The sequence below is a fragment of the Stegodyphus dumicola genome, chromosome 2 (assembly GCF_044657685.1).
Source record: "Stegodyphus dumicola isolate Sdum_Otavi_A_Nest chromosome 2, ASM4465768v1".
Lineage (NCBI taxonomy): Eukaryota > Metazoa > Arthropoda > Arachnida > Araneae > Eresidae > Stegodyphus > Stegodyphus dumicola.
The window spans coordinates 157,019,902-157,033,752 of record NC_140769.1 but is presented as its reverse complement, the minus strand read 5'-3'; the positions used below and the strand labels follow the sequence as shown (position 1 = coordinate 157,033,752).

Below are 13,851 nucleotides of genomic sequence, written 5' to 3'. Positions count from 1 at the left end.
GCAGACGAAAATCATCCAACTTAACCCGAAAAAATCAAGCAACATTCATAGGAATCACAGCACGGGAGGGTGACCCCTCACGTGACCATGGACATTGAAAATACTATCTCCATTTCGGAACTCCCATCACTGCCGCAAGGACTGTACAAATTTGTATACATCTTCTGCATTTATTCTACTTTATTATTCATCTTTACTTCATGTATGCATATTTTGTTTTATAATTTAAACGCAAGTACTGAGCACTTACGTGAATGATGAACTCTCAAGATAAGCCACGCCCAGTGCTAGTGTATTTTGAACTTTTCTGCATTACTGTGAACTGTTAGTGGAAATTTATAGTGGAATACACTTCCCAGGATAATTACCAGTTCGAGAAAAATTAACTTTAACAATACTGAACGATAGATATTTTTAAAACTATGCTTTTATGCATTTTTCTGCCCCAGCCAATGGCAGGTACTCCTGGTCATCACATGACAGGGCTGCACATTTGGACTTTGCTTGCTTCAGCTCATGTTGTATATACTGTAAATAATGCTAATTTACTTATACAAGACTCGTTAAGCAGACTTTTTACTGTTGCATTATGTTTTTTTTTTTATTTATTTTTTTTTTTATTTTTTTTATTTTTAGAATTTATTTATTGCATTTTCTTGAATATACTTGTATCTGAAGTTACACCACCTCACGATGACATTTTCTTTTACAGTGGCAAAGTGCCACCTCTCTTTTTAAAATCTTCACATCTAGTCACTGTGACACGTTTTACGACTCTTTTACTTCCAGGTCCCCATAAAGGATGACAACTGGCAAAAAGCCTGCAGTTCCACGCAGGCTAGGCCCAGTATAAAAGCGGTAAATGGAATGGAATGGAATGTTGCCTAAGTAACTGGGCGACACACGTGGGGCCCAGCCCTGCATAAAAATCGTAGTATCTAAAATGCTACGTTACTGCAGTTCATGTCTCACGAAACATTTTAACATTGACTCTAAGTGAGCTGCAATTACAGTGGTCCAGCTGTCGACTGCTCTTCACAGAAAAATGGTTCAGTTATAAAACTAGCTGTCATTTCAACACTAAACGGTGTGGAATGACTGCTATGCAATCGAATGCAGTAGGAGAATGGAATGGAACTAGATAGATAACATGAGGGATTTCCTTGGCCCAAATCGATTTAAAGCGTTTTGAATCAGTATCTTCATGTTTTAGGGCCGAATTCAGGCTTCAAAAATTACAAATTAGCGATCTGTACGAAAACGATTTCCAGATTGTACGCACTTGTGCAGGTGATTTGCGATCTCACATTTTCTAATCGCTATTTCGTGGTTTTCACGGACGAATTTCTCACTTACACGGATGGCGCACTCGACTTTTATCGAATTTAACGCCTTTAAATCGTAATTTGCTTACTTCAAAGTTTCTTAAGGGTATACAACATATTAAACCCGTGTAACAAAAGGTTAAGTTAGATTCCAACCCATATTTCGTTTAACAATATTGCATAGAGCGCCATTTTCCCCCTGGTGGTAAGGTTTCGAACTTTCTTTTTTTCGCGGAAAATAAATTCCCATGACCTCCTTTACACGATTACCAAGTTTGATAACACTTGATCCAGTAGTTTTCCTTTTATGACCGTTTCAATGTAGAACTTTAATTATAACCACTCTGTATATTATTAAATTTTAATTTGAAGCTATCCGTTATATGTATACCATGCGTAAATTTTTAGCTTTTATGGAAAAATAAAGAATCGAATCAAATATACTTAGGATAATGGACCAAAACTGAAAAAATTTCCCCTCCCTTCGAAAATCAAATATTGAAACTTCGACCTTGAATTTATTGATTTAACGAAATATTTAATTTGACTTATCTTCTAAGTCCTAGTTCCGACAACAATTCCGTCAAAAATTCCGAATTACTTACACTGAAGTAAAAGATTTAGTATATATTCACTGTATGTTAATAAAGTAATCAGAGTGTAATAAAAATATATTATAGAATTTACGCTGATGCAACTTTTTGTCTGACTGCACAACATGTAATGGAAGAGAAAGCTTGTAGAGATCTGTTTTTGACATGCCTCTAAAAGTAGGTGGCATACTCCTTTTGTCTCTTCAATGTCAAAAAACTTTCCTCCTTTGAGAGGCAACTTTAGTTTTTGGAAAAAAAAAAAAAAAAACACAAGAAGACAAATGTGAAGAACATGCAGGACGATTGAGTACACATACTTATTTTCGGAACACAAGCGGTTCTCCGACTGGTTATTGAATAATGAAAAGATGCATTGTCATGCAATATAAAACATTTGGAATACGTTTTCTGACTGAAAACTTAAAATTAAAAGTCATCTGCTTAATTCACAGCCATTTACAAGTCAACTACTCGAGCAATTGCAGAATCGTTTTGATCCTGAGCTTGAAAGACAAACCTAATATCACTGGATTTAAACACTTCTTTAATCTTCCGAGAACCTTCCTTCTTTAGCTCATATTCCAAGAATATTCAGTGAATACAATTATTGCAAAAGAAATTGAATATTCATTTGCACTACGGCTTGGTAGTTTACTAACGAGTTAACAAAACTTAAATTCTGCTTTCTGTGTCTAAGAATACAACAATATTTTAAATATTTACAAATAAAATATTAAATTGGAGATTTAATTGGAGCCTCACCAGTTGCCTAGCATTTGAAGATTTTTAAATACTAATTGTTTGTTGCGAAGTCTAACCCAGGCAGCATGGTTGGTTTTCGTAGTTTTCTAGGTTCTCTTTACAAAGGTTCTCTATGAAAGCATCTTAATCAAATAGCTCCCATGGTCTTTCAATGTTCAAATAACCAACTAACCTAGTTTAAGCGCGATTTCCAAGTGAAGTTACTAGCAAAACCCGAATACTCATTAAAAATCATGTAGCTCGCCAATCGGGAGTAACATGAAAGATACGGCGCCAATAATTCAATTGCTGTTACGGTACGCTGTTTCTAAACTTAGATGGTCATTTCTTAATTAAATAGTCCACCAGTGGCCGAGCGGTAAAGACGCTGAACACTGATAGTTCGGTCTGAGGTTCGAACCCGCGAACGGGTTGGATGCATGGGCGTTTTCGTGCTTTTCCCCATGTGTAACGTGTATACGAGCCAGTTTTCCTTAGAAAGTCCTCCACGAAGGCATCTTTCCCTTTAGACAGATACCCCTCGTGTGCTTTGCCATAATTAAATAATCCAATCCAATCCTTAATTAAATATAATTGATTTTTAACTTCTACAAGAGCTGACGGTAAGAATTGAAGTGTAAATAAATAATATCGTGTTCAATCTTCATTAATATAAAATTAAAAATATTTGCATTCAGATAGAAAGTTTTTTGAAATATTTGCAATTACTTTATGAGAAGGATTTATTAATAACCGTAATAATTATTATATTATTGATGATTAGGATTCAGTTCTTGACAATTACATTCTAAATTAGAATTTTAAGGACATTGTCGCGAGCAACTCAACGATTGTATAAATGCAATTTCTTAAAAGATTAAGTTTTTACGGTTTGGCAACATCATATCTTTTTTTTTATTTATTTATTTATTTTTTTTTTTTTATTTATGTTTAGAATAAATGAAGTAAAAATGCACCATGACTTTGCATTAAGGTGGATTGCCTGTTTTAAGTGAATTAATTGGGTGGATTGCCCGTATTACTTAATTATAAGTTTCTTTTAATGGAGTACCGACTGAGTGAATAAAATTCAGGTAGAGTCTCGTAACATGGCGACCGTATGACGTGATATTAAAGGTACGTTATTTTGAATTACCTATTATTCTGAAAATGGAATTACTTGTTATAAAACTCTCTCCTATAAGAGCTAACTTCACAAAATGTTTTAATGGTTTGAATGACTTATTAAAGGCAGATAGATAATGTTAAAGAAGAGAGCATTAGATCTAACTTTGCTAATTTAGTATTTATTGTCAGCTAGCTGAAATAGATCAGGAAATAAGCTCTTTATTATTAGAAGATACAGACGATAAAAAGTATCAGAACGAGTACGCGATAATAGAAGAATATAATGAAAATTTCGTAAAAGCGGAAGTAAACGTAGAAATGTATTTAAATATAATTTCTAAAACCGAAAGTTCTGTTGATTCTTCGCCCGTTCAAAAACGAAAGTTAAAGTTACCGAAGATCGAACTTTTGAAATTTGACGGGGAAATTAAAGATTGGCTTGTCTTTTGGAGCCAATTCAAAAGAATACATGACGACGAAAATATTGCGGAAGAAGATAGTAAATTTCAATATTTAATTCAATGTATAACTGAAGGATCTAGAGCTCGCGATATTGTTGATAGTTACCCACTGACATGCGAAAATTATGATAAAGCTATTGCATGTTTAAAATCAAGATTCGGCAGGGAGGAATTACTAATTGAATTTTATATACGTGAACTTTTAAATCTTGTTGTAAAAAATGTTACCGAAGAAAAATGAAAGTTAGACACATCGAAATTATATGATAAATTAGAGTCACATATAAGAGCCTTGGAGTCCATAGGCTTAACATCCGATACATATTCAGCTATACTTTTCCCATTTGTAGAATCGTGTATTCCGGAAGACATTTTTAGAGTTTAGTTAAGAAACCCTATAGTTAACACCAAATTCGATTCTTCTGAAGAAAATGCTTATGGGGAGAAATTAAAAAATTTATTATTGTTTCTGAAAGCTGAAGTTGAAGGGGAAGAACGTATTCGTTCAGCAAAGGGATTTGTTAGTAAGGAACACATATTTCAGAAGGAAAAATACAGCGTTCTGTTCCTAGTAAACCACGGACGGCAGCAGATTTGTTTGCGGGAACGACAGAGAATAAAAGAAAAAATGTTTGTATATTTTGTGATAAACTGCACGAAAGTAAAGATTGCTTTTCTGCACGTAAACTCAAGCTTCAAGAAAAACAAGAAATTTTAAAAAACAAAAAGGCCCGTTTTGTCTTTAAAAATTGGACATCGTTCTAAATTTTGCAAGTCCAACATCAAATGTGTCCTTTGCAGTAAAAAACATTCGATTTTGATGTGCCCAGAACTCCCTGGAAATAAGATGAAAGGTGACGTACAGGAACTTGAGAAGGCGTTGTCGTCTGATGTTAGTTCGTCTAACTTATGCACTTCTGATGAAATATTGCTTCAAACGTTACAAGTGAAACTGAAAACTAAAGGGAAAGAGCTACAAGTACGCGTACTTATTGACACTGGCTCACAACATTCTTACATTTTTAAAGAAATAGCTAAGAAACTAGGTTTGAAGCCTACAGAAAAGAAAATCTTAATTCACTCTCTATTTGGGGGAATTACAACTGAGAAAAGGGAACATTCCAGTCTAACAGGTGAGGAATGTCAAAAAAAAAAAACTTGTCCCTGTTCTTGGATTATTATGGGATAAAACTAAAGATGTTCTGTTTTGTAATCTTGAAAAAAATTGATTTCAAGCAAAAACCCATTACTAAAAGATATATTCTTTCGACAGTTCACAGCATCTTCGATTCTATAGGAATTCTGTGTCCAGTAACGATTCGTTTGGAAACTGTTAATACAGAATAGCTGGAACCTGAAGATTAGTTGGAATGAAACCTGTCCAGAAGATATTCCCCTGGAGTTCAATAAATGGTTTGAAGATTTACATCTGTTAACAGAGATCAAAATTCCAAGATATGTCCAAAGCAATGTCCCGGAAGAAAAATTGAGTTTTTCATACTTTTTGTGATGCGAGCAAGACCGCCTATAGCGCAATCGTATTTCTACGAAGCGAATGTGAGAAAGGGGTAAAAGTTCATTTGATTGAAGCTAAAAGTAGAGTGGCTCCTTTAACAAAGATAACGATGCCTCGATTAGAATTGTTAGCATGTTTCATGAGCTCGTCTCACTGCAACAGTGAAAGAAGCGATGGATTTAAAGGGAATATCAAGTACCTGTTGGACTGACTCCTCTACCGTTATGTTCTGGATCAAGCATGAAAATAACTGGGGAACATTTGTACATAATCGAGTGAAGGAGATAAGAAATTTAACATCAGAGGAACAATGGAAGCATATTCCAGGGAGCGACAATCCAGCTGATCTCCCATCCAGAGGATGTTCCGCTGGAGATATGCTCAGATCCAGATGGTGGGAGGGTCCACTGTGGCTTAAACAGCCTGAAGAAAATTGGCCCGTCTCTGAAATTAAATTAAATATGGAAGACGTTTCTAAAGAAAGAAAAAGGGAAATAACTGCCTTAGCTACCTCAGTTGCTCCTAACGAAAAATGGTATTTGCATCGTTTTTCTAAATATTCGAGAATCATTCGGCTGATAGCTTGGATTCTGCGATTCTTTCATAATTCTAGAAATTCCGATCACAAACTTAAGGAAGAATTATCTGTTCAGGAAATAGAAGCAGGTGAGAAAAGGCTTTTCTTAATTGTTCAGAAAGAATCTTTCCAAAACGAATCTACAAAATCAAAGTTGAAAACTCTTTGCATTTTCACTGATAAAGAAGGCTTAATGAGACTGAGGACAAAAATCCTTCGAAAAGATGATACAGATTATTTCGCGTGTCCCATGCTTTTACCTTCTGATTATCAAATTGTAGAAAAGTTAATTTTCGAAAGACATACAGTACTTTCACACGCTGGAGTTCAAATTGTTTTGACGGATATTCGTCAACGGTTTTGGATTTTAAGAGAACGCAAAACAGTTCAAAGGGTAATCGCAAAATGCATTCGATGCAAAGGATATAATGCACACACACACACAAAAAAAAAAAAAAAAAAAAAAAAAAAGAGAGAGAGAGAGAAACAGTTCTAGCCCCACTGCCTGAAGATAGGGTCCGAGACGCTCTGGTTTTTGAAGTAACTGGAGCAGACTTATCTGAACCTCTTCATCTAAAGGATGGAAAGAAAAGCTGGATACTTTTGTTCACCTGTGCTGTTTATAGGGCCATACATCTTGAACTGATACAAGGACTTTCCACCGAAGATTTTTTGTTGGGCTTCAGAAGGTTCATAGCCAGACGTGGACGACCAAAAACTATGGATAGTGACAATGGTACGAACTTTGTTGGGACGAACAACATCTTTCTTTCACTCGATTGGAGCAAAATTATGCAAGAATGTTTTGAAGATTACATGGAAGTTCAATCCCCCCACAGCTGCGTGGTGGGGGGTTGGTGGGAGCGTATTATTCAGATGGTTAAGAAAATTCTGAGAAGAATATTAGGAAGAGCCTGCTTGAGATATGAGGAGCTGTTTACCATTCTCTGCGATACGGAAGCTGTAATCAACGCAAGACCGTTAAATTATTTGTCTGAAGATCCTGAAGATTTAATGCCTTTAACACCCTCTATCTTCATTCAGGATATAAGAACGGTGGGAGTTCCGGACTTAGACCATATAGATGAAGTCAATATCAATAAGAGATATAGATATCAGCAGAAATTACGACAAGATCTCAGAAAAAGATTTAGAGACGAATATTTGAGTCCCCTAATTCAGTCCAGAGATAATAAAGCTACTCGAAGACAAATATATTTGGGAGATGTGGTACTTGTGGGAAGTGAAAACAAAAAAAGATTGGACAGGCCATTGGGTCGAGTTATTGAGTCAAGATAATTGTGTTAGAGTGGCAAAGGTGAAAACAGCTGCAGGTGAATTGATCCGTCCTGTGCAACGACTGTATCCTTTGGAAGTGATGGACGACGAGAACTTGTTTTTACCTAAACAAAACCAATTTAACATTCCTGCTAGTAAAGAAATTAACTTTAAACCTCCTGATAAGATAATTAAAACTAGATGTGGTAGAACTATTGCAAAGCCTTCGCATTTTAATTAGTTTTTTTTTCTTTTATGATTATACTAAGTATTTAGTCTCGTTATTAAGTATATTGTATTTAGATTTATGTTCCGCCCACCATAAATCAAAAGGTGGGAAGAGATGTCGCGAGCAACTCAACGGTTGTACAAATGCAATTTCTTAAAAGATTAAGTTTTTACGGTTTGGCAACATCGTATCGTATTTTTTATTTATTTATTTTTTTTTTAAATTTTTTTTTAATTTTTAGAATAAATGAAGTAAAAATGCACCATGACTTTGCATTAAGGTGGATTGCCTGTTTTAAGTGAATTAATTGGGTGGATTGTCCGTATTACTTAATTATAAGTTTCTTTTAATGGAGTACCGACTGAATGAAGAAAATTCAGATAGAGTCTCGTAACAGATATAATGAAAATACGCTACGCACAAAAATACATTTTAGGATAAAAAATGAGTTAATTTTTTATGTTTTAAAACTTCTTAAATTCATTTAATAAACATCGTATCCTCGTTGTTAATTGAATCCAGAATGTTCGGTGTCGTTTATATAATTATTCTTACTTGTCCACAGAACCTGCTGACTTATCCAGCCATTAAGTAGCTGCAGATCATTTCTACATAACCATTGAACTTCCATTAATTCAGTCTCTAGAGGGTTGTATGTTTATATCATAATCTGACTTTTATAAAAATGATTATTTTAAATCTTATGTTTCTATAAAAATATACTGTGCTTTAAAAATATGGATTACAGTATCAGCCGCTCTTTCAGCCACTTCATAAGCAACAGTCTGTTTAGAAATAAATTATGCAGTTAATGTCATAAAATTCAAATAAACATCAAACGAAAATTCTCAGTTTTAGACAATTCGATTTAAACGAAGTTAAAGTAAAGTAGCAGACGATAAAACGCCGATGGTAAAAATTTACTCTTATTTTTTTTTTAAAAAAAAGGAAGAAAAAGAGAAATTTTAAAAAATAGTTAAAAATTTGAATAATATCATCTATAATTAAAAAAAATAGCTTTTCATATAGTAGTAATAAATATTTATTACGCATCATTGAGGGAAAAAATTTCATGTAATTAATTCTTTGTAAAATTTTACTTGAAATTCAAGGTTAAAAATAGCTGTGGCAATTCACTGTAACAAAAATCCATAAACCACATTTGGCGATATTATCGCTTCAAAAAAAAAAAAAAAAAAAAGATGCCAAATTTCAAAACGCGAAAATATGTAAATTCGTGTATATCTTAGAAAATTTTGAATAAAAAAAGGCTAATTTTTTGCAGATATGCTTAAAACTACAACTACTTTAAGATGATGGTAAAAATTTTATAGGTTATAATTCAAATTTTTTTTCGAAAAATTTATAAAACTTATTTGAAAATAGAAATTTACAAAATAAAACACAAAAAAATCGGTAAATTTTATTTGGAATGAACCCAAATTTCGAAATGTGAAAGGAAAAACAATAAAAGTTTAATAAAAAAAGAGATATTAACAAATATTTACCAAATTCAATTATAACATTGATGAGCTAATATTTTAAAAACTACTCGTACGATTTTTTACAAAACTTGGTATTCTGGCATAATTTGAGTTGTAGAATCGAAATATGGAAAAATATTGATATGCTATTTCAGAAAAAGTCTGATTTTGTGTCAAAATACCTATGTTAGAATAGTGCTATATCTAAATTTAATATATATCCTAAGTCGCGCTTTCGAGACATGAGAAACGCAGTTTGAATTTTGTCAATCGGCCCAGTAGAACAGGAGATATAGCACTGTCCCCCCCCCTTTTTTTTTTTTTTTTTTTGAGCAGTGTACATACATATATGCATACATACATGAACACATACATCCCCATATACATATATACACCATATTTCTGGACCCGATGACAAAACAGTATTATCCTTTTCCATAAATTTACAGTGGGGGTACAGAAAATCAAAAAATATCAAGCACTTATTATCTTGTGATTCAGAATTAAATTTTATCAACTATTAGATAAACCTAATATATGCAAAAAGTATGCACATTTTTGTTTGATATTGTATATAAAGTCAAGTATAAAAATATGTGCTTTTGAAAACTGAAAATTATGTGTGCTGTTTTTGACAGCTGAAAATTCCAGCAACATTGCAAAGAAGAAGGTGAAATACAAGATTTTAAAATTCACAAGAAGGATATTTTTATTACAACACTTCATTAAATCCATGATAGGGGAAAAACTAAGTGTAAATGTTTTATTAAATTTTAAAAAAGTAAGCTTTGAAAATATGAGTGGACCTCTGCTTTCAATTAATAATAACACAGCTGCAACCATACGCTTCAAATTTAGTGCTTCAGATAAACTGGCAAATAACAAATGCAAATAGTCCAGGAGGTGTTTATCCTATCAAATAATCAGAAAATTCAAAAATTCATTGTACATCAATCACAGACAGAAACAACAAGAGCTAATGTAAAGTTAAAAATTTCAATGTCCATCATTACTAAAACCTTTTATAAGTTGTTGTTGTTTGATGCCGGCCTGACCCACCGGTGTGTCATACTTGTCTGTTCTGTGAGACGACATGACCCACCAGTGGATCATGCTTGATTGTTCTGTGGGCCGGCATGACTCACCGATTGGTCACGCTTGTATATAAAAAAATACGTAGTAAAAAATTTTATCTTATTTTAATTATTCAACAGTATAACATTACAAATGTTGTTGAATAATTAAAATAAGATAAAATTTTTTACTACATATTAACATTAACATTTCAACATCATAATCAAACATTCAATACAAAACAAATAACTTAAAATGTAGCTTATAAATTAAATATAATAATTATTATTTTCTAATAATATAATTATTAATATTTAATTACTAATATAATATATGCAACTTTTTAAAGCAGGCTACACAAAATGCCGGCTTGCCCTTACAATTATTGCAATTATGTTGCTACACTCTTTGCTCTATACACGGCCTTGTTTCAAAGCTCTATTCACTTCACGAAACAAACTGCTAATTCAAGCACCGCCACACAAAAAGAACAATGATTATCTGCACAGCCATCAACGTGTTAATCAGTTATGGAAAGCACAAATAAGCTGTCAACCTAAATGAAAAAATAGTCCATGATTGAGGAGTCTATCATATTAAATAATAAGTCAAAAATCTGTTGTGCATCAACCACAAATAGGAACAAGAAGAACTGATATTAATTCAAAAGTTTAAAGACTCATCATAACAAAAACCTTTTATATTACTGTTGTTTAATCAGTTATGGGAAAGCACAATTAAACTGTCCCCCTAAATGAAGAAATATCTTTAAAAATGGCTTTTTAAAACATTCATATGGAAAATCACAAAATGCCCATGCAGTCAGACTGTTCACCAGAACAAAATTTTGAAGCAAAGGAAGACTGTTTTAATATTTCAGTTGATAATACTCGGAATACTCACTTATGGACCCAAACTAGTAAAAATAAAGCAAAAATAATATAAAAGGGCAAAAAGCAAAAATATTTATAAAAGTTGTCCAAAGCCAGTATGTTACAAAAGAGTATGTTGAATTTATTAATATGAAACATCATTAAGTATAATTTCACTACACTAAAAACTCTACCATATAAGAGTCTCTCTGAAACTCTAGATGTTAGCCAATATTTATAACACAAGAAAATTATTCTTTGCTTGCTTCTTTTTCTGCAAGGATATAACCATACTTCAGATATTTTCAGCAGTAAGCCAATAACAAATGCAATAAATATAAATTATAAATAAAAAACTCAAGCAGTAACTAATAAGCAACTTAACAAAACGTTTTGAAATGTATGCACACATCTCGGTTGCCTTTTGGCAGCATACTTTTTAGCAACATCGTGGTTGCCATTATAACTATTTTGATTACACACTGCATTGCCTCATGAATACTCTTTCATGAGTTTTCAGTATGGGTGCAGATAATAAAAAAATATCAAGCACTTATTATCTGGTGATTTTGAATCCAATTTTATCAGCTATTAGATAAACTTAACATATACAAAAGTATGTACACTTTTTTTCTTTTTCAATATTGCAAGATTAGTATGGTATCATTTATATATCAAAAATCAAAACTTACTCTTGAATTAAAAACAGGAAAATAAATTATAAAAAAAAACCCTCATAAAAAGGAATATATATATATATGTGGACACACACACATCCTATGAAATTGCATTTCAACACTTTTGCTCATGTATAATTAAGCATCGTACAAAGATAATCACAGAACTAACAAAACTATTCTCAAGAGAAACTGGATACCTCGAAAACCTACTTTTTGATCAGGTTCTTTTTCATCATCTAATTCATCCACCGCTTTCTCTTCGTCATCCATCGTTAATACTAAGCTGTGTGAATCTCTAATTTAAGCCTTGATATGGCAAACTATCAAAAAGTACTAATTTTAAAAAGAATATTTCAGCTACATAAATATAATTTACTATTAGCCTATGTTTTCATACTTATTTACAGCATACTTCTTACGGATTCATATTACTTCGCTCAAACTTAGAAATTATGCCGGGAATTACAAGTTTGAAACATTACGTACGCACTCCGTGGTACGTAAGAATTATATTATTAAATAAATGCCTGTTTATTTCGTTTCTATAGCGACGAGATAATTTTCCAAAGTTACGGTCAGTAATGCCATTCCTGCTGAAAGAAAAATATATTTAATAAGGACGTTGAAACTCTGAATACTTTGCCATAATCAAATAAACCAAACCGAACACTGAAAATACTATTTTACATTTAAATATAACTTTTATAAAAGATTGATATTAAAAGTTTTCATAATTTTCTTAAACATTTAAATGCGAAATATGAATATTTTCGTTCTATAAAAAATTAAGCTTCTTCAATTAATGTCTTTCATCTTAAAATAAAATGCAGACAAACAGAAAGTTCTTGGAGGTACAAAAATATGTAAGCTTAAGTAAGGTATCTGAATACAGCAAAGCGCACTAGGGCGATTTACCCGGGTAACAATGCCTTCGTGGGGGCTTTCTAAGGGAAACTGGCATGTATTCACGTTCAAAAACTCGAAAATAAAACACCAGCCCACCCGCTTGCAGTTATCCGAGCAGATTCTTGAAGAAATATGATGATGAATGTACAATTTAATAAGATGTAATATAAGATGACCAATGTATGATTTTAATGTACAATTTTCCTTCAAGTAATTTTATTTGATTGAGATTTTAAAGCTTGCACTTTTTCATATATTTTGTGTTTCATTTCTTTTCACTGTGGGTCGGGAAAGTACCTTAAACCACCATTTAAACGATTCCTTTTCGTCGTTCGAAAGTCGACTGCTAAATCTGAAGATGAACTGAAACGAATGAGGCAACGATGCGAACTTTCCTTAGCTGGTTCCCTCCATTGTATGCGAGATATGTAGAATGTTTTCCAAGCCATCTTTCAACAGCTGATATATTTTTTAACTGTAACGGAGATCAAAGTTTATATGACCATGGCCGCCTATAGAGTTGTGCGATGTTTATCAATTAACTTTTCAAGAACTTTGCATAAACTTCCGGTAAATTTCAAATGTATAACTTTAATGAGCGTTTAAATTAATTATTATTCATACACAATGCAGTATGTGACTGTTATCTAAAATTCATTGTATTATTCCGGAATGTTTATGAGATGGATTCGATTAAAATATAGATTTGATTAATTCAATGAAGCTGATTAATTCTTACTTAAGTTGATTAATTTTGAAATTGTGCTAAAGATTGGAGATGAGATTTGATTTTTATTATATTTAGAGTTTCAGTTTTGAAATATAATTGAGCTGTTGCTCATAATATTTGATATTAACAAAATTTATCACCTAGCACTGTAATATCTGCTAATAAACATAAAGCTATCGGTGATAGAAAAAGCATTCTATCGATGATTTTGGTAACTAAAATGTGAACATATTAAAATACTTATGCCAACAACACAA

General features: G+C 32.5%; 2 protein-coding genes across 7 annotated transcripts in view; one reads left to right on the top strand and one right to left on the bottom strand.

Annotated features, from left to right (window-relative positions):
- The window catches only part of IFT46 (intraflagellar transport 46), a 201,810-nt gene that overhangs the window by 172,845 nt on the left and 15,114 nt on the right, over positions 1-13,851 (bottom strand). For 2 of the 5 annotated variants that reach the window (XR_015039626.1, XM_085811369.1), the window contains exon 1: positions 12,169-12,530. The exons of 1 other annotated variant lie outside the window; for it this stretch is intronic. Coding sequence is in view for 2 of the 4 variants with exons in the window: in XM_085811369.1 (XP_085667495.1) it covers positions 12,169-12,228 (60 nt within the window). In the remaining 2 variants the exon portion in view is untranslated. Of the gene's footprint in view, positions 1-12,168; positions 12,531-13,851 lie in introns of those variants that run through there. 2 more of the 5 variants (XM_085811368.1, XM_085811366.1) reach the window with 2 other exon arrangements.
- The window catches only part of Dbct (Dihydrolipoamide branched chain transacylase E2), a 61,958-nt gene continuing 60,990 nt past the window's right edge, over positions 12,884-13,851 (top strand). The window contains exon 1 of one of the 2 annotated variants that reach the window (XR_004759539.2): positions 12,884-13,434. Coding sequence is in view for 1 of the 2 variants with exons in the window: in XM_035368720.2 (XP_035224611.1) it covers positions 13,363-13,434 (72 nt within the window). In the remaining variant the exon portion in view is untranslated. The remainder of the gene's footprint in view (positions 13,435-13,851) is intronic. The other variant, XM_035368720.2, reaches the window with a different exon arrangement.